Genomic DNA, 20,400 nt, shown 5'->3' on the forward strand with positions numbered 1-20,400 from the left:
CTCCGTCGTAAGTACCCGGGAACAGGCCACGGGAGTATGCAACGCCACTTGGGAGGTGATGTAGCTGCAGCGCTGAAGTGTAACCCTGACAAACGGTGCTGTCAGCCCTTGAAGAAGTCTTCTTTCAGAAAAGCTTTTCAGGGCTGCCCAGTGCAGCCCCCCTGTTAGGTGACCTTCTGCTGCAGGCACCAACTCGAAACAGAGCTCTCAATGCCTGGAGGCGGGGTTATAGAGGAGGCCCCAATGCATCCTGGGACAACCTAAAGCTTTAGCCTGTTGGTGCCTCTGGATCAAGATCCACTCTACACCTCGATGTTTCCCTGTGGAACACAATGTACCCTGCTGCAGAAATATCAACATTCTGGATGTAGAAAAACAGAGGAATAATACAGAGGACTGTGGAGTACATGCAATAGCGAATCTTGTGGAGCTCCTCTTCACCGGCGACGTCCCCACCTGCTGTTATAACACAAATTTAATGAGGCAATATCTCATACAGTGCCTGGAGGCTGGAACGTTCATACCATTTCCAAAAACTACGAAAAGACAACACCGTGAGGAGTATGGAAGCAACAAATGGAGGAGACCTTAATCCACATTAATTAGATGCAGCCCAAGATCAAATCCCAGTGGAAGCTGCTTCTACAATGCAGAAGCTGGAGAGTGCTAGAACACAGAAGCCGGAGAGTGAGATGGACAGCCCAAAGCAGCATTCGAGGAAGCAGCAGCGCCAGGACGGCTAAGACAGAAGCAGCGTGCAGAACGGGTGTTGAGGAATGCGCTGATGCGCTACTGAGTGGAAATGGAAAAGTATAATCATCTTTATTTATTTATTTTTGGTACTGTAATTCTGATACAAGTAATATTTGAATCACTGGACCTAATTCAGTTTACATACATGTTGGATGGTGTGAGATCTGTGTATGTAGAGATTCATGTACAGATCTCATTCTGCAAGATCCCTTGCAGTGCACTGGATGCCGCAGCTTGATTGACAAGGCTGTAGCCATTTAGGGGAGGAGCGGGGGCGGCGTCAGGCAGTGTCTTAGACAAATCAGGATTTTTGTCTTATCTGTAAAATCTGTTTTTCTGAAGCCATAGTGGACACTGGGGGTCATTCCGAGTTGATCGCATGTAGCAACTTTTTGCTGCCGTGCGATCAACTAGACACCACCTATGGGGGGGGGAGTGTTTTTTTGCATAGCAAGGCTGCGATCGCTTGTGCAGCCCTGCTATGCAAAAAAAGTTTTGTGTAAAACAAGACCAGGGTAAGACTTACTTACCCTGTGCGATGAATCCAGCGTTGCAGGTCCCGGAATTGACGTCAGACATCCGCCCTCCAAACGGCTCGACACGCCTGCGTTCGGATGTTCACGCCCAGAAAACGGTGAGTTGAGGCCCCGGAACGCATTCCTCCTGTCAATCTTGTTGCGGTCGCCGCTGCGACCACTTTCTTCGCTAGCGGCGTCGCTGCCCGGCAATGAAGCACCTGCGCAGTTCCGACCCGATCACACGGCTGCAACGAAGCGCAGCGTGCAATCAGGTCTGAAAGACCCCCACTGGGCGCCTACCCTTCCGCTCCTTCTTGCAAGTTTTTGTTGGACATGTTTTTTCTGTTAAGATTCTGTGTGGGTGGGGTATAGACGGGATCCGCAGGAGACATGGGCACACTATAAGACTGTAAATGGGTGTGTACTGGCTCCTCCCTCTATGCCCCTCCTCCAGACCTCAGTTATAGGAACTGTGCCCAGAGGAGACGAACATTTAGAGGAAAAGGATTTTGTTAAACTAAGGGTGAGACACATACCAGCTCACACCACACCACACCACACCACACCACACTGTACAACATTGCAGTTAATTAAACCCAGTTAACAGTGTGAACAAAAACAGATCAGCAACAGCCTGACCCTTACCAAACACAACCTTTGTGTAACTTAAGCAATAACTATATACAAGTACTGCAGATAGAGTCCGCACTGGGACGGGCTCCCAGCATCCTCTACGGATTAGGAGAAAAGGATTTACCGGTAGGTATTAAAATCCTATTTTCTCTTACGTCCTAGAGGATGCTGGGGAATCCAAAAGGACCATGGGGTTTATACCAAAGCTCCAAACCGGGCGGGAGAGTGCGGATGACTCTGCAGCACTGATTGAGCAAACATGACGTCCTCATCAGCCAAGGTATCAAACTTGTAGAACTTTGCAAAAGTGTTTGACCCCGACCAAGTAGCTGCTCGGCAAAGCTGTAATGCCAAGACGCCTTGGGCAGCCGCCCAAGATGAACCCACTTTCCTAGTGGAATGGGCCTTCACCGATTTCGGTAACGGCAATCCAGCCGTAGAATGAGCCTGCTGAATCGTATTACAGATCCAGTGCGCAATAGTCTGCTTAGAAGCAAGAGCGCCAACCTTGTTGGCCGCATATAGGCCCTCATTCCGAGTTGTTCGCTCGGTAAAAATCTTCGCATCGCAGCGATTTTCCGCTTAATGCGCATGCGCAATGTCCGCACTGCGACTGCGCCAAGTAAATTTGCTATGCACTTAGTAATTTTACTCACGGCTTTTTCATCGGTCTGGCGATCGTAATGTGATTGACAGGAAATGGGTGTTACTGGGCGGAAACTGGCCGTTTTATGGGCGTGTGGGAAAAAACGCTACCGTTTCCGGAAAAAACGCAGGAGTGGCCGGAGAAACGGAGGAGTGTCTGGGCGAACGCTGGGAGTGTTTGTGACGTCAAACCAGGAACGACAAGCACTGAACTGATCGCAGATGCCGAGTAAGTCTGAAGCTACTCAGAAACTGCTTCGAGGTGTGTAATCGCAATATTGCGAATACTTCGTTCGCAATTTTAAGATGCTAAGATTCACTCCCAGTAGGCGGCAGCTTAGCGTGAGCAACTCTGCTAAAATCGCCTTGCGAGCGAACAACTCGGAATGACCTCCATAGGACAAACAGCGCCTCTGTTTTTCTCACCCGAGCCGTTCTGGCTACATAAATTTTCAAAGCTCTGACCACATCAAGAGACCTTGAATCAGCCAAGGCTTCAGTAGCCACAGGCACCACAATAGGTTGGTTCATATGAAACGAAGAAACCACCTTCGGTAGAAAATGTTGACGAGTTCTCAACTCCGCTCTATCCTCATGGAAGATTAGAGAAAGCCGCCAATTCGGACACCTGCCTTGTGGACGCCAAGGCCAATAGCATGACCACTTTCCAAGTGAGAAATTTCAACTCAACCGTTTGTAAAGGTTCAAACCAATGTGACGTAAGGAACTGTAACACCACGTTAAGGTCCCATGGCGCCACTGGGGGCACAAATGGAGGTTGAATGTGTAGTACGCCTTTCACGAACGTCTGAACTTCAGGAAGTGAGGCCAATTCCCTTTGAAAGAAAATTGATAAGGCCGAAAACCTGCACTTTAATAGAGCCTAACTTCAGGCCCGCATCCACACCTGCTTGCAAAAAATGAAGAAACCGCCCCAGGTGATACTCTTCCGTAGGAGCCTCCTAAGACACATATTTTCTCCAGATACGGTGATAATGCTTCGCCATTACCTCCTTTCTAGCCTTAAGTAGGGTGGGGATGACTTCCCCGGGAATACCCTTCCTAGCTAGGATTTGGCGATCAACCGCCATGCCGTCAAACGCAACCACGGTAAGTCCTGGAACACGCACGGTCTTTGCTAAAACAGATCCTCTGTTAGAGGAAGAGGCCAAGGATCTCCTGTGAGTAATTCCTGAAGATCCGGATACCAGGCCCTCCGAGGTATCTGGAACAACGAGTATCGCCTGAACCCTTGTTCTTCCCACGATCCTTATCACCTTTGGGATGAGTGGAAGTGGAGGGAACACATAGACCGACTGAAACACCCACGGTGTCACCAGAGCGTCCACTGCTACAGCTTGAGGGTCCCTCGACCTGGAACAATATGTCTGAAGCTTCTTGTTGAGGCGAGACGCCATCATGTCTATTTGAGGAATTCCCCGACTTGTCACTTCTGCAAAGACCTCTTGATGAAGACCCCACTCTCCTGGGTGGAGATCGTGTCTGCTGAGGAAGTCTGCTTCCCAGTTGTCCACGCCTGGAATGAAGACCGCTGACAGGGTGCTTGCATGTTTTTCCACCCAGCGAAGGATCTTGGTGGCCTTGGATCTTGGTGACTTTGGAGTCCCCAGCATCCTCTAGGACGTAAGAGAAATGAACGTTCTCGTTCATTAATGAACGAGAAATCGTTCATATTGCTCAGTGTGTATGCACCAATTATGAACGATGGACGGACCTGTGGTCGTTCATCGTTAGATTTCCATCGTTTTGCAATGCAAGTCGATATCGAGATCGATCATCATCCATATTGCTGCCGTCGCCAAGTATGTAGGGCGCATTACTGAGTTATACTGGCCTGATGCAGGCTAGGTATAGGAGAGGAGGGGCCTCCCCCTCTGTACTCAAGAAGTTAACTCATTGGTGCCTGGCCAGAGGCCTGTGAATACCCATGGTCCCCTTCTCCACCACTGGCTGACTGAAAAAGAAGGGGGATGTTGGCCCTGTTTTGTGGGCGTTCTGAAACCAGCGGCTGTATCCTTGGATGTAGCATCACTGGCTTCAGCAGCAGGAATTCCCTGGTCTTCATGAGCAACCTGAGGGTTACTGAGATGACCAATGATCATGCAGTTGATCCGATGCTGCGTCAGACATAGCAGCAGATCAGAGTAGCAGGTGGCACCTCCTGCATCATTAGCTTATTACTACACAGCCGCCGTATACAAAGCTGCAACATCATGTACATCATCCTGACCGTCATGAAAGAACCTCAGCCTGCAGAGAAGACACTAGCAGTCCTATCCTGAAAACCAGCACAGGTATTGCTTCACAGCATTCTGCTCCAGTGCTATCCCGAAAACCAGCGTCCATTCACCTTGCAGCGTATTATCAGTGTCTGCTCCAGTACATACCAGCCTCCGTACCTGGGAACCCTATCCCAGCCTATGTGAATCTCCTAGCCGGTCCCAAGCCTGGATAAATGGGGAGGGGTGGTTTCCATGGAGGAGGTACCGAAACGCCTAGCTACATATTTGCTAAGAACCTCAGTTTTACTCCATGTTAAATTGTAGAGTTTATTTTAATTGTTTTGATTACCAGTATTCTTAATGCTTAGATTCTGCACCTGCATTTGTTTTCTTTCTGAGTAGCACTACAGCAAGGTAGCACTCAGCATGGTGCACCTCCAACGTTTAAGATTAGGGTGTGCAGTTCAGCCCCCCATACCTCATTTCTGTGTAATTGTGTATGTATGTACACTTGAAGGTGGAGATCCTTCTACCTGCACTAGCACCCCACTCAGAATCTGTTTAGTGTGCCCTCAAGGTGGAGAATATACCACAGAACACCCTCAAGGTGCTTCAAGTCCTCCACAACTATGGTTCAAAGTTAAATATGCAGGCCAAATGTCTCAACCATTCACACCCTCAACTGGCATCATGCAAGGCTGTATAGTATCACTCACGCTCTTCAATATAGCTATGGAGTGGATTCTATGAAAACATTCTTAAATTAAATGGAAACTGCTTCTGGCAAACATACAGCACTCAGAGGTCTAGTATACACCAATGATCTTCCTAGCCAAAAACACACAGGGTGCCTGAAATATCCTAAATAAGCTCAGCACAAGGTGGAAGCACTTAATGTGGCTGCATCAGTTGAAATCTTAGCTGCAATGGCATAACTACCAGAGATGCCGGGGGTACAGCTGCTATGGGGCCCAAAGCTGAGTGGGGCACAATTCTCTTTGTGTACGTTACATGTGCCATATACATTTATCCCCATTGGTGATATCCCTTAGTGTGCCTTGAGGACTGAGGTTAGGAACCACTGATCTAACCTCTCTCTGAGCACCTAGAATTCCTTAAGAACCAAACAATATTAGTACCCAACTGCTCAAGTACATCTGTGCACTAGCACCACCATCTGATACTGGTGTAAGAATTACCCAAGCTTTGCGTAATTCAAGGATTTCTGAGTGCAGGTGCAATTTTTTAGGATTTTGATTACACAATCTTGAATACCAGATTTAACACATTTGAATAGAGACTTTTCTGAAAATGTTGGAAGAGCATCAGAACCACCCCCTTTCCAGTGCCACATCTACAGCCTTTTTATTCCATGCCTTCATTTTTGCTGAGCAGTCTTGCAAGTCTCATTGTCAATGAACCTTATTGCCCTAATACATTTACATTAGGATAAACTTAGGTACAGATGTAAAATACCTTATAAAAGAACCCCCCCACACACACACCAAAAAAATATGGGAATTGTGTCTATTGTTTAACAGAAATACAAAATGCAAGTTGTCAACTCTACACGGCATCAAGGTACCTGGGCCTGTGACACTACAGTATGTGCTGAACAGTGTTACCTGCTTCTATATTGTACAGATGAATGTTAACTACTGTATCTACCTGCCACCATAGAGCTGCATTCCCAGTAGCGCAAACACAACGACAAAGAGGAAGAGGAGGAAGAGCAGGCTGATAATTGACTTCATAGAATTCATCAGAGACACCACCAGGTTTCTTAGCGAGGCCCAGTACCTGAAAAACACAAAACATGTTGACTATTGCAATAATGCACCTAGTAGAATGAATGGAAAGAACATGAGGAAACATGTAGGCGATATGGGATTGAAGCACTGACAACACCATTTGCACTTACTTGGTTACTTTAAATATCCTTAAAAGTCGTAGAGCTCTTAACACGCTGATACCAAAGGATGTCCCAGGTCTAAATATGGCCCAAATGACTTCAAATATACTTCCTATTGTGACCTGAAGAAGAGGATTTACTTTGAAGCACATGGTCAAACATGACAGTTACCTGCTGTCTATAGATAGTGGAAGCAGATCTTTTATGTACTGTAACTGATCAGGATGTAATTATGATCCTGGCGGTCTGGATCCCGGCGGTCAGTGTACTGACGCCGGGGGACTATTCCCACTCGTGGGTGTCCATAACACCGATAGTGCGGGAATAGAACCTGTGGCAAGCACAGCATCAGTATGCTGACTGCTGGGATCCTGACCACCGGTCACCCGATCCCAACCCTACTGATCAACTCACTATGGTCTTCAATGAGGGATGAGGCACTTTATTTCACACAAAGTACCTCAATCCTTAATGAAGCTACCAATTCCAAATTAATTGATAATTACAAATAATAATGTGTGTAGGTCTAGTTTTGTTTCCATTTGCAGAAAACCCTATTTATTTTCTCACCCCACAATCAAAGCAGTTGAAGGACGAGTGGAAGTAGAGACGTGGTCCCATTCCATACATCTTGAAAGACATCTCCACCAAAAATAAGCCAAGAAATAGAAATTCTGCATAGTCTGCAAAGAATAATGAAATAATAAAACATGATCAAAGCACACTTCCCAACTTTTAAATAGCAACCATGTCTGTGGTATGAGGGGAACATCAACATGTCATTGTGCTGGTCAAAGCCACAATTTGGAGCATTTTAACTGAAACAGGGTCGCAATTATGAGATTCAATGCAAAAGCGCCATCAATCCCCCAGAACATACACGTCACAAGTGGGCAACATGCAGGAGATTGGCATAATCTTTCCAGAAATTCAGGGAATTCTTCCAAAATTTGGCATTTACCCAGGCATTCCAGGAGACAGAGGGGGTCATTCCGAGTTGATCGTAGCTGTGCTAAATTTAGCACAGCTACGATCATCTTCCCAGACATGCGGGGGTACGCCCAGCACAGGGCTAGTCCGCACCGTATGTCAGTCCGCCCCCCCCCCCCCGCACAAGTACAAAAGCATCACACAGCAGCGATGCTTTTGTACTTGAGGAATAGCTCCCGGCTAGCGCAGCACCTGCGGCTGGCCGGGAGTTACTCGTCACTGCCCCGGGTCGCAGCGGCTGCGTGTGACATCACGCTGCCACTGCAGCCCACCCCCCGCACATTCCAGCCACGCCTGCGTTGGCCGCGCCGCGCCCCAAAAACGGCGGCTGAACACTGCCGTACTGCCCCCTCCCACCCAGCGAACGCTTCTGTCTGTCAATCAGGCAGAGGCGATCGCTAGGTAACGACGGCCTTTGGCCGTCTGGCATACGCCGGCGCACTGCAACTGCAGCGTGCAATCGGGTTAGAATGAACCCCAGAGTTGGCAAGCATGCATGGTTCAAAGTGCAAACTGCACAGTTGCATCAGGCAGCACTGGAACATATATACTTATGTCTGTGCATCCCTGGTCATACGGCATGTTCCACAAAATCTTTACCTGGAAACATCTGTATGAATTAAGTATAAATTGAAACCTAACATAATATAATATAAAACAGTTAATATCACAGGGGTAAAGTTCTTGCTGATTCATTATTACTTTTAATTTTTTTGGCAAAGACTGATTGTCTTATTAGGTCTGAGGGCAAGCTAGGTGAAGATAATTACAGACATTCAGGGGTGTATTTATTCCTTGGCTGGGATGGCATTTGCCAGGTGCGCCAGCCAGGGAAGGGGGGACCAGAGGGTAGAATCACATAGTAGTTCTGTCCAGGGCCATAACTAGCATCCGCTGCATGTATAGCAGAATGTCCTGTACTCCACCTCCTCCATCTCCTATATGATGTCTCTCCAGAGTCCAGACTTCCACCCACAGGGGGTCATTCCGAGTTCACTCACTCGCTAGCAACTTTTTGCAGCGCTGCAATCAGGTTAAAACTCGGCAAAACTGCACATGCGTATGCACCGCAATGAGTAGGTGCATCGTACAGGTACAAAGAGGATCGGTGCTGGGCGATGGGTTTAGCGAAGATTCCATTCGCACAGCCGAACACAAGGTGATTGACAGAAAGAGGGCGTTTATGGGTGTCAACTGACCATTTTCTGGGAGTGTTTGGAAAAACGCAGGCGTGTGCAAGCGTTTGCAGGGCGGGTGTCTGATGTGAATTCCGGGACCAAAAAGACTGAAGTGATCGCAGCGGCTGAGTAAGTCCAGAGCTACTCAGAAACTGCAAGAAACTTTTTTGTGCCGTCGGCTGCAAAAGCGTTCGCAGACTTGCAAAGCGAAAATACACTCCCCCACAGGAGGCTACTATCTGATCGCAGCACAGCAAAAAGTTGCTAGCAAGCGATCAACTTGGAATGACCCCCACAGTGCCCTGCCAAGGAGCAGTTCTAATATTCTACTAGACGGTACTTTTGTGTGGCGCCGCCCCGCCCCCATGTGACCAAACCCCTTTTCAATGCGCACGCCTTCCTATTTAAAATACGAGGAAGGAGGGGGGGGGGCAGTCCTTTATTTTTGCCAGTGGGGCTTGGACCCCTAGATACACCCCTGCACTGCAGACATGACCAAACAAATACTCTGACCCTTCTAACCTCTCAGGATGTTGAGTCCTCTCATGGACCCCTGCAAGAAGTGTAACCACCATTTAGTGATTTAGTCATACAACATAATTGATAATTGACTCCTACAAAGCAGGGGGCGGCTAAATAACAATTCCAGCTAAGAATATCCACTGTCAGAAACATTGTTAAGAAATAGAAGGTATGAGGAACGGCTCAAAAACTGGTCAGATATGCCAAGCAGAATTCACATTTTTTTAGCTGACGGCAGAGTACACATCCACTGGCCCATCTCACGCCACAACACAGAGGTTTTTACACAGACATGAGTGGCAGAGAAAACCTTTGTTACATCCTCTTTAACAAAGTCAACATCTGAAATATGCAAAGCAATACTTGGACAAGTCAGAAACTTGTTGAGAAAAAGTGCTGATGAGACACAAATTCATTGTTTTGGCCACAATCGCAAACTATACATTTGAAGAAAAACAGGTGAAGTGTTAGAAAAACAGAGAGACTTGCCAACAGGTAGGCATGAGGCGGATGATATATGCTTCAGCGTTGCGCAGCAGTCACATGACATACTGCCTGGGTGCAGGAGAGAATCCAATTTCTACCAAATCCTATCAGCTACATTCCCACAGATAGTGACATAATTGAAGCTGGCAATCCATTTGATATTGGACTAGATATTTCAGTAAGACAACAATCAAAAATAAATCTCAGAATCTACTATAAGATACTGACATGAATGCAACATTGCGGTTTTGGGATGATAATCACAGCTCTCAGACATAAATATTATCAAAGATCTGTGGGGAGAGCTGAAAAGTACAGTATGCAAGAAGACGTAAGACTATTTGTACGCTATAGGAGGTCTGCAAGGAGGAATAGAGTAAAGGGAATGGGGAACAGAAGAAACATTTGGAAACTGTGTGGCTGATTCAGAGATGTTTATGGAGATCTCCGATCTGTGCATGCACTGTTCATGTGCAGATCTGGGGCAGCAATGTGACTCGCAGTGCCCCAAAAGTTGCATATGCTGCTGGCATTCAGGAACAACAATGGGCAGCGATCCAGAAAACAAGGCCCACATCAGCCACCATTTTCTGGGAGAGCTGAAGGCTGGACATCCAGAGTAAGGCAGGATTTTCAGGGGTCACACGCACACACAATGCTTACACACACATCTTGTCAATTGTGGGCTCAGCTGCTACAGCAACTGCGGATCTCTTCCATGACCCTGCCAGACCGCTGAGCAGTGCAGATCCTACTCTTCTGTGTCAGAACTGTGATTGTGTGGCTGACCGGCCACTACCTGGTCAGCTGTCAGCGCTGCGCATCAGTTGGTATGGGTATGAAAGCCACCTGATGCAGAAGTGCTGACAGCTGAACCGGCAGTGGCCAAGCAGCTTCGATCGTGGCTGGAGGGCCCGCGGCTGGTGCAGAGACAGAAATAAGTCTGTATCCATCTCAGAAAAATAATTGGGCCTTCAGAAACTCCCCCTGCATGCGCTACTGCTCAGGGTTACACAGAGGTCCAGTGTTCACGCAGTTGATCCAATGCTGCGTCTAAAGATGCAGCAGCAGATCACAGAAGCCGCCAGTGGGCATAATTTAACACAAGATGTCATCTGCCGCTTTTGGGGATACGGTCATTAGGTCGACAACACTTAGGTCGACAGTCATTAGGTCGACCACTATTGGTCGACATGCATTGGGTCAACATGGTCATTATGTCGACATGGTCACTCGGTCGACATGTACTAGGTCGACATGGAAAAAGATTGACATGCGTTTTTCACATTTTTTTCTTAATTTTTTAAACTTTTTAATACTTTACGATCCACGTGGACTACGATTGGGAATAGTAACCTGTGCCAAGTGCAGCGGTAGCAGAGAGAGGCAGCTTGCCCGAAGCGAGCCATGCGAGGGGACACGGTGCACTAATTGGGGTTCCCCGTCACTTTACGAAGAAAACGACACCAAAAAAGTAAATAAACTCATGTTGACATTTTTCCATGTCGACCTTGTTCAGGTTGACCTAATGATCATGTTGACCTAGTGACCACATCGACCTAATGCATGTCCACCAATAGTGGTCGACCTAATGACTGTCGACCTAAGTGTGGTCGTCCTACTGACCCATACCCCCGCTTTTGCATGTTTTAGCACAGCCGCTGTTTACAAAGACGCATTGGCTGGAGCCACCTCAGTCAATTAAGTTGTTAGTACTGATTGACAGGTACACTAACTTATCAACATACTGTACCACAGTCACGCTTTTATTTTTTCAGTTGGTTAAAAGAAATAATAGCTGCGCATTAATACAGAATACAAATACCTATTGGCGCGAGTGGATAATAGTATATAAATAATAACAATAATATTGACTCAATTGCGACAAACCCCAGAGACTTACCTGTATAGGTCTCAGTTGATAAAAATCTATAGAACAAAAAAAGAGAGAGAGGCCGTGCTAGAGAGTCAGTGATAAATAGTATATAATAATAATAATAGTATAAACTGCCGGTGGATCAAATGAAATCATATTTATTTTACACATATTAAACAGTAAAAATGCTCATTTCTGCAGTATCAATAAAAGTCAGTAATAGATACAAGTATCAATATTAAAAGTAGCAATAGTGGCTGGATCTGCTAAATAAATTTGCAACTAAGTAGATACATGTAACTTTTATCTTATATATGTTATAGTCCAGAAAAAGTAGCTGGAGACCAGTGGAAATTGAACTTTAGTGTTGCGGAATTAATTGACCGCTACAATCCATAAATCGCTGTGGATATATAAATAAATGTCAATTTTGCAAAATTGAGTCTACTTCTGACATTTATTTATATATCCACAGCGGTTTATGGATTGTAGCGGTCAATTAATTCCGCAACACTAAAGTTCAATTTCCACTGGTCTCCAGCTACTTTTTCTGGACTATAACGTATATGAGATAAAAGTTACATGTATCTACATAGTTGCAAATTTATTTAGCAGATCCAGCCACTATTGCTACTTTTAATATTGATACTTGTATCTATTACTGACTTTTATTCATACTGCATAAATGAGCATTTTTACTGTTTAATATGTGTAAAATAAATATGATTTCATTTGATCCACCGGCAATTTATACTATTATTATTATTATTATTATATACTATTTATCATTGACTCTCTAGCTCGGCCTCTCTCTCTTTATTTGTGCATTAAAACAAGTCTGTACCTTGCATAGGATATTGCCAATTTCTTTTTAATTAGGCAATTCAGGAAATAATGTTGTCAATTCAGTTAGGGGATGAAGGGGGCAAGTTGCCGTTGCAACAGCATATAAATACCGGCATTAACACTTGAACTCACTCCCCTCACGACACTATCTCGCACTGGAATCACTGATATTTATACACAGCCCCAGAGCCATTTAACAGCATTGCGGGCCCTGGACAAAGCATTGCATGAGGGCCCCTTCCTTCCCATTCACGGGAATACATTTAAATTTTCTTTGTAATATACCTTTCCTGTTGTCCCGCATCGTCTTCTGATATTCTTCCAAACAGTGAATGACTGTCAGCACTTTGATTGGTGGATAGCTCCAACCATCCACCAATCAGCATGCTGACAGCCATTCACTACCTGGCTGCAGGCTGGAAGGCAGCTAGAGAAGGCTGTCTGGCCGCTCAAGTTGTATGTAATTCACAGTCAGAGCGGCTGGGCAGCATTCTTTACCTGCCTCCCAAAAAGATCCAGAGGCCCAGCCTCCCCCTGCTCAGATGCCCTTAGAATTGCAGAGCCCTGGACAGCTGCCCAGTGAGCCTATACATGCTATGGTGTTGTAAAAAAAGTCAGCAAGTCCGGCGGGACTGTAAATGTGGCATGTTGCCGCACTTACTCACGGGGGTGAGAACATCACCCCTACTTGAATTGACCTCAATATGTTTGACCTGGGTTGCACAAACTTTTGTGCAAAACAGTTCTGTATCTCTTTGTCTATCATGAAACAAGAGTATCTGACGGCTCTATTCATTTTTACTCAGTTACATCAGAGAACATATAGTAAATCAAGCATCAATTATTATACTAATAGCCACTAACATAAAGGGAATTTCAAAATACACTGTAAAAGTACAATAAAAGGCAGACTTACATAGGATATTGGAGAGCCATACAGCCTGGTTATGGTGCACAATGGCCACGCAAGCAGTGTTAAGTGCTACCACCGTAAGGACCATCCAATAGAAAACTTGAGATTTAATCATGTGACGTATAGATATGCGTAATAGTCTTTCTTTGTGGCGAAAATAAGATGCACCATCCATCTTGGCGCTCTTAATACTAGCTCTTGCCAGAGGAGTGCCTGCAACATACAGAAACAAGCTCAGTGGATTGTAGCATTTCATTATATTCAATTGCACCACTTAAATGATTAAACTGATAATGATTCTATTTGAATATATTATTAAAAGGTATAAGCACCACTCACCAACAGAGGATATATCAACACAGTGGTCTTCATTTGATTCACGGTTCATGGCTTCTGTTCTACTTCGTTTAATTGTTGCTCTCCTGAGAACTACAGACACAAGAGATGAGGAACGTGTTACCCTGCGCGGTCCAGAGGACCAGCTGAGGAGGAACAATATCCGTGTAACATGAAGTGCTAGAAAATCTGGGTGATAAATACCTTCTAAGGCAGAAGTTCCTGAGTTTTTGTTCTCTTCAGCAAGCATCACTTCCTCTGTATAAAGAGAGACACACAGGTGGTGTAAGTTATGAAGTTAGAGGGGTACAGTAAATACTACAGCAGTACCGGATGCTGGGAACTTACTAGTTACGTTGGAGAGGAACACAAGATATTTTCCTTCTCTTGGGACACTTTTCTATTATTATTATTATTATTATTATTATTCAGACTAAAAGCTTTTATTTCATTCAGTCTCTCTTGGCCGCTCACAATCCTGCTCTGATGGAGCCCAATCCGTCTCCACCCAAGTACCTTCCTATGGGCTTGGTTACTTTGGACTCGCCCCTGCATATATTTTTACACATCATGTATTACAATAATATAACAGATGATCCTGTAGCTTGGGTGAGATATTGATGGTCTTTGCACCAGAAATCCAGCATGTTTCATGTATAATTTAAAGTCTACATCTACTACCACATGTGATGGGCTTTACTCATCCCTAAAAACATCAGTCTTTTTTATGAAACACTAAAGGGACAAGGTGCAGGGCCTAATCTTGTGCCTCAAATAGTACAGGTATAGCTAGATTTCTGCCAAAGAACATGGGTCTGTGGAGCAAGTTGGTGGTTTCTGGCAGAAGAGTAGAAGTGTTCACTGGTTAATAAGAGATGCTGGACAAAAAGGTGGTGTTCTTTGCTGAGTGCAACTACTCTTTTAGTATGCTGGAAGGTGGAGAAGGTAAACTTTTTTTTTTACTAAAGGACTTACTCTGTCCCTCCCCTTACAGCTGCAGGTCTTGTCAAATGCTTTTATTGGGCGCTTTTTGCACTTTCCTCTACTGTTGGAAACTGAAGTTTGGGGTGCACATTGGCCAAAATAATTAAAACTTTAATAAACATAGGAATGAGGCATTTCATTGCTTCCGACATGTTTACCTTCTTCAGGTGTATCTGTGAAGCACATTTTATAGGGAGTAGTTTCAAGGACCGTAAACTGGACGTGGCCTGAAATTTGCTAGGGGAACAAGTAAGCGCATTTGCACACTTCAAGTAGCACATTGTGGTTCTGCATTTTTCATGGTTATTTATGGATATATTTTTCTTAATTTTATAAAATCTAAGAAACACAAGAGCAAGAACTACTGATGTTTACTGTATTTTCTAATATCGCTGAATGGGTCGCATCTGCATTAAAACTAAAGCAACCAATTAGACATTTGCATTCATTGTGTGTTGCAATAGACATATATAAGAGACGTGCTGATTGGCTGCTATGATTTTTACACACATTTTGAACCTAAGCACAAGGTTAGTAAGTGAGTCACAGAGCCATCTAAAATCCGTGTAAGTTACTGTTAGTGCCGAGAGTTTTGTCAATTCAGCCTCAAGATTTAAATCAGCATTTGTTTTTTTAAATATAAATGTAAATCCAACTTGGTTTTGCCAATAAAAATATTGCTGATTTAAATCGTGCTGCTCCATCACCAAAATCTCTGCACTTACAGTAGCTCAGGTTCTATTACATTTGGCCCATAGTGTGTCATATGACTCTGAGTTACAGGATTTTACTAGAAGATCAAGAGCATCTTTCACTCACCAGCTTTATCTATCCAGGCTCGATAACCGTTCAGTTCCCTCTCAATCTGCTGCTGCCTGCGCAACTTCATGAAGGCCCGGCGGTTCTCTACACGCTCTCTCTCTTTGGCAAATTCACTGCAAAGAGGACCGATATTACATGTAACTGTAAAAACTAAACAGGATTGTGGGGATTAATGTGGGGATGGCTGCTGGGTGTCTCACACTCACCAGATGTCTTCATCACTACTGTGTAACCCAGTCACTGGCTCCTATCGCCGCAAAATCAAACTTATTTCCGTTCTGTACATTCCAAGGGTGCAATGCACAGGCAGAAAGTGAAGTGGAATGTACAGAACGGAAATAAGTTTTACCTTGCGGCTGGCAATAGGAGCCAGTGACTGGGTTAAGGGCCTCATATACTAGAACGATAATGCCCGATTTCAACCAAATTCCGGCTGATATATCAGGTGAAATCGGGCATTTTGGAGGTGTTTCCGATCCGATTTGATGGGCGTTCCTGTGAGGACCGGATCGGCTCCCCTAGATCATTAGTGCTGCACTCGTGATATGTAGATTCCCGCAGGCATGGCTGGGATCGCATAAGATATATCGCATGCAAAATGTACCAAATCGTATGGAACCACTCCTGGGAAGCTCCCAGGAGAGTTCAAGGGAAATCGCCTCCGACTTCAGCCTCAGACATATCGTTGTAGTGTATGGAGCCCTTTATACAGTACTGAGGGAGACATCTGGTGAGTGTGAGACACCCAGTAGCCATCCCCATTAGTCAGGAGGACTGAGCAGGACCCAGAGCCCCATCACGGTGCCTCCACCTCACTCACTGATACATGAGAGAGACAATGACCAGAAGATCCTGGAACTCCCCAACAAGATCATTCAGCTGCTGACTGGAGAGGAGATTGGCAGGTGAAATTGAATTTGAAGCACTTCTATTTGTTCTGGAGAGACTGGTATTCCATCACTAAGGAACTATTGTGAGATTACATCCTAACTTATTCCAGAGGGTGCGCACATCTGCAAATTGTGAACGGATACTGTAGATAGTAAAAGCTGTTGGCGCTCAACTTCCTCTGCATCCAGAAGAGTATGTAACCCCTACATAGCTCACCCTATAGAAGTGTTGATAGGAGGATGTGAGGGAGGGGGCTGTTGCCATCAGGCACAGAATTACAGTGCTTTATGGATTATATTGTTGTTTTATGTCTAAAGCAATAATTAAAAAATACAATAACATTAGAAGTAAATATACACAAGGTGGCCATTATATAAGGCTGTGTAAACATCAGGACGACATCGTCTGTGACGGGGTTCCGATACCGACTACGATGGGGGGGAGGGGAGCGGGCCATGCTGCATTCGGTAGCATGGCCCTCGTAAGAAATATAGCATGTTGGACCTGAACATGCGATGCAGGATATGACCCAAGGGAGCGCGTATTGCATGCGATGTCGTTTGCACACATAGGCCCTCATTCCGAGTTGTTCGCTCGGTATTTTTCATCGCATCGCAGTGAAAATCCGCTTAGTACGCATGCGCAATGTTCGCACTGCGACTGCGCCAAGTAACTTTACTATGAAGAAAGTATTTTTACTCACGGCTTTTTCTTCGCTCCGGCGAACGTAATGTGATTGACAGGAAATGGGTGTTACTGGGCGGAAACACGGCGTTTCAGGGGCGTGTGGCTGAAAACGCTACCGTTTCCGGAAAAAACGCAGGAGTGGCCGGAGAAACGGTGGGAGTGCCTGGGCGAACGCTGGGTGTGTTTGTGACGTCAACCAGGAACGACAAGCACTGAAATGATCGCACAGGCAGAGTAAGTCTGGAGCTACTCTGAAACTGCTAAGTAGTTAGTAATCGCATTATTGCGAATACATCGGTCGCAATTTTAAGAAGCTAAGATTCACTCCCAGTAGGCGGCGGCTTAGCGTGTGTAACTCTGCTAAATTCGCCTTGCGACCGATCAACTCGGAATGAGGGCCATTATACAATATCTTACGCAAACATGCAATATCAGCCGTATCGCTTGCGATATCGAATAATGTGTACACAGCCTAACTTCTCCCATTCATCTGGTTCTCTCCCATCGATGGCAAAAGTATTCAATGATTATGAATCATAGATGGTTGATGGCAATCCCTAGAATGATGGTCTAGTCTGAAAATGTAAACTATGGGTATATACAGTAGGCAATTTGCTGGCTTATTGTAGGACCAAGGGCCACTTCTGAGGCCCCTAAACAAAATGTATTGTCCACTAGTGGTACGGTATGTCTGCTGCCCTTAGAAATAATTCAGATGTTAGCAGCTACAGTATGTGCTACGACCACTAATGTTAATATACAATGCTGTCAGAACGGTAGACTACAGTACTTTGCTGTAACACAACATGATCACTATGCTGTGAGGGTATTCATGATGGTTGGAGGACAAAAGCAAAAATAATCAATATTCTGGCTTTACAGAAAATACTGCAATGCACTCTGTACATCATAAATAAATCTGCATTTATACAATGCTTTTTAACACATTACAACCCCTTAAGCAATGACTGGAAATGCATGCTTGCACATTCTCAGTAATATAGAAAAGAAGATAACTAGTAAGCAATATTTGGATATGGTTCTGCATTCCCGATGGATACAGCAGATTTCCAAGGGGTGAGAAACAATGTCTAGTTAGCAAGTACTAACCCATCAGACCAAGTCCTCCGTGCCCCACCCATAACTAACATTGCAGCACAAATAATAAGCTGTTTACACATTCTGGCGCTTTTGCTGTTGCCATGGAAACCAAGTCAGATGCATAAAACTGGGATGAACAAATTCTAGATAGAAGTGCTACCAGCTCCGCTCAATATAACACCTCAGCACATGCACACACAATTGAAAAGGCAGCAATAAACAAGCAACACACAGAGATGTAACACATGCAGACCTTTAACATTCATACACCACCATTAATGCACGTACAGTGTGCACTACAAAAATAAACTAATTCTACAGAGAAGCTGGAACTATATATGGTATTCATATTATATTGTTCATTTGTTCACACCTTTGTCTCCAGAGTTGCTAGTCAGCATCAATGGGGATTTAAGGCAGCATGTTAAAATTACAGGTGAGCTGGATCTCACTAGATCCTTCAGTTCAGTAAGACCAGGTAGTGGCAGGTATTAGTGGGATATGATCAGGGCCGTCTTTTCGTATGGGCTCAATGGGCTCTTGCCCAGGGGCCCCAGGAGTTTAAGGGCCCTAGGCTGATAGCTGAGGGTCCCCTCTTTCCAGCGGTACCAGATTTTTGAAAATCGGCTCTGGGGAACCGGAGATATCCGACTTGAAACCAGTGGTCCCCATCCAAGCCTGTTAATTGCTCTTCCCAGCCAGATATCTCGGGTTCTGTCTGACTTAGAGTTTTTCTGAGGGTATAATCCAAAAGCGGTGACTCTCCCCTTTCAGTGAACACTGGCATCTTGTCTCTGCTATGCCCAGAACCAGAGATATCAGCCTTCAAGCAGATGGTCCCTGCTTCAACTCCACACGCCTAATATGCAGTTTTAGATTTTCGTTGGTAAATTGCTCTGGCTCCTGAACTCTGATCCCCAGGTCCCCAGAAACTTCTGAAAGGTGGGACTCTCTAATTTTTTATCCCATTTAAAGCTAAGAAATACATTTTCAGGAACTTGAGATATCTGCAGTCAAGCAAGCTGCCCTCCCACCAAAAAATTATAAATATTAAGCCCACTCCACTATCCACCCCTTCCCTACGTATTAAACACCCCTACCACCCTGGAAGTCATGTACCAGGGCCCCTTCATTCAGCCCAATGCCCCCTTCTACAGTTTAGCCCCATCTGTAAGTAAAGGTGAAATTAGCAGAAATTACTGCTCCAGGTCCTACATGCTGAGCAGAAGATAGAACACCCCCCACTGCCCGTGGGACATCAAAGCTGCCGCTGACAGCATCCCCACCCCTACTCTGAAGGATGGGTAGGGGGCCCAGTGCATTGCTATGCCCAGGGGCCTACTCTACTGTTAAGACGGCCCTGGATATGATTGGCTGGTGGCGCAATTGGCGCTGCAAGTCTATTAGTTTGTGACACCTCTAGCAAGAGTACCAGACTTAGGAGTCTATTTACTAAGCCTTGGCTGGAGATAAAGTACCAGCCAACCAGCTCCTAACTGTCATTTCTCAAACCCATCCTGTGACATGTTAGTTAAGAGCGGATTGGCTGGTACTTTATTTCCATCGCCTTTTTCTCCATTCAAGGCTTAGTAAATAGACCCCTTAGTTTGTGGCTTTGAAACTTCACCACTGATTTATTTGTTTTTTTTGTCAAAATAATTATATAATACCACTTAGATGCAAATCTAAAAGTGGATCTCTTGCCACTCAGGGGGCAGGGCATCTTGTCTAGTTCCATTCATGGATGTGTCCTGCAGTTTCATTTCCCCCTGATCCCCCACTCTCCATGTCTCTGCCTTCCCATAGAAGTGTTAGCAGTCCCCACTCTCCAATCATCTCTGCTCCGCTCCCCATAGCAGTGTTATTAGCCCCAAGAGTCCCCACTATCCATGTATCTCTGCCAACCATTCTATAGAAGTGTTATCAGACGCAGAGAGCCTGCTCTCCATGTCTCTCTGCCCCCCCCATAGCAGCATTATAAGCCCAGAGATCCCACTCTCCCTCTCTGCTCCCCCTCCCTCTCCCATAGCAGTGTTATCAGCTCGAGACCCCACTCCCCATGTC

At 45.2% G+C, this 20,400-nt stretch overlaps 1 protein-coding gene across 9 annotated transcripts in view; it reads right to left on the reverse strand.

Moving 5' to 3' along the window:
* Positions 1-20,400, reverse strand: part of CACNA1E (calcium voltage-gated channel subunit alpha1 E) — a 1,569,892-nt gene that overhangs the window by 169,864 nt on the left and 1,379,628 nt on the right. For 5 of the 9 annotated variants that reach the window (XM_063939782.1, XM_063939783.1, XM_063939786.1 and 2 more), the window contains 6 exons: positions 15,655-15,770; positions 13,855-14,109; positions 13,519-13,728; positions 7,275-7,387; positions 6,714-6,826; positions 6,461-6,592 (listed from right to left, as the gene is read on the reverse strand). In XM_063939782.1, coding sequence (XP_063795852.1) covers positions 6,461-6,592; positions 6,714-6,826; positions 7,275-7,387; positions 13,519-13,728; positions 13,855-14,109; positions 15,655-15,770 — 939 coding nt within the window. The remainder of the gene's footprint in view (positions 1-6,460; positions 6,593-6,713; positions 6,827-7,274; positions 7,388-13,518; positions 13,729-13,854; positions 14,110-15,654; positions 15,771-20,400) is intronic. The other 4 variants (XM_063939789.1, XM_063939784.1, XM_063939790.1 and 1 more) reach the window with 1 other exon arrangement.

Source organism: Pseudophryne corroboree, chromosome 9, assembly GCF_028390025.1.
Source record: "Pseudophryne corroboree isolate aPseCor3 chromosome 9, aPseCor3.hap2, whole genome shotgun sequence".
NCBI lineage: Eukaryota > Metazoa > Chordata > Amphibia > Anura > Myobatrachidae > Pseudophryne > Pseudophryne corroboree.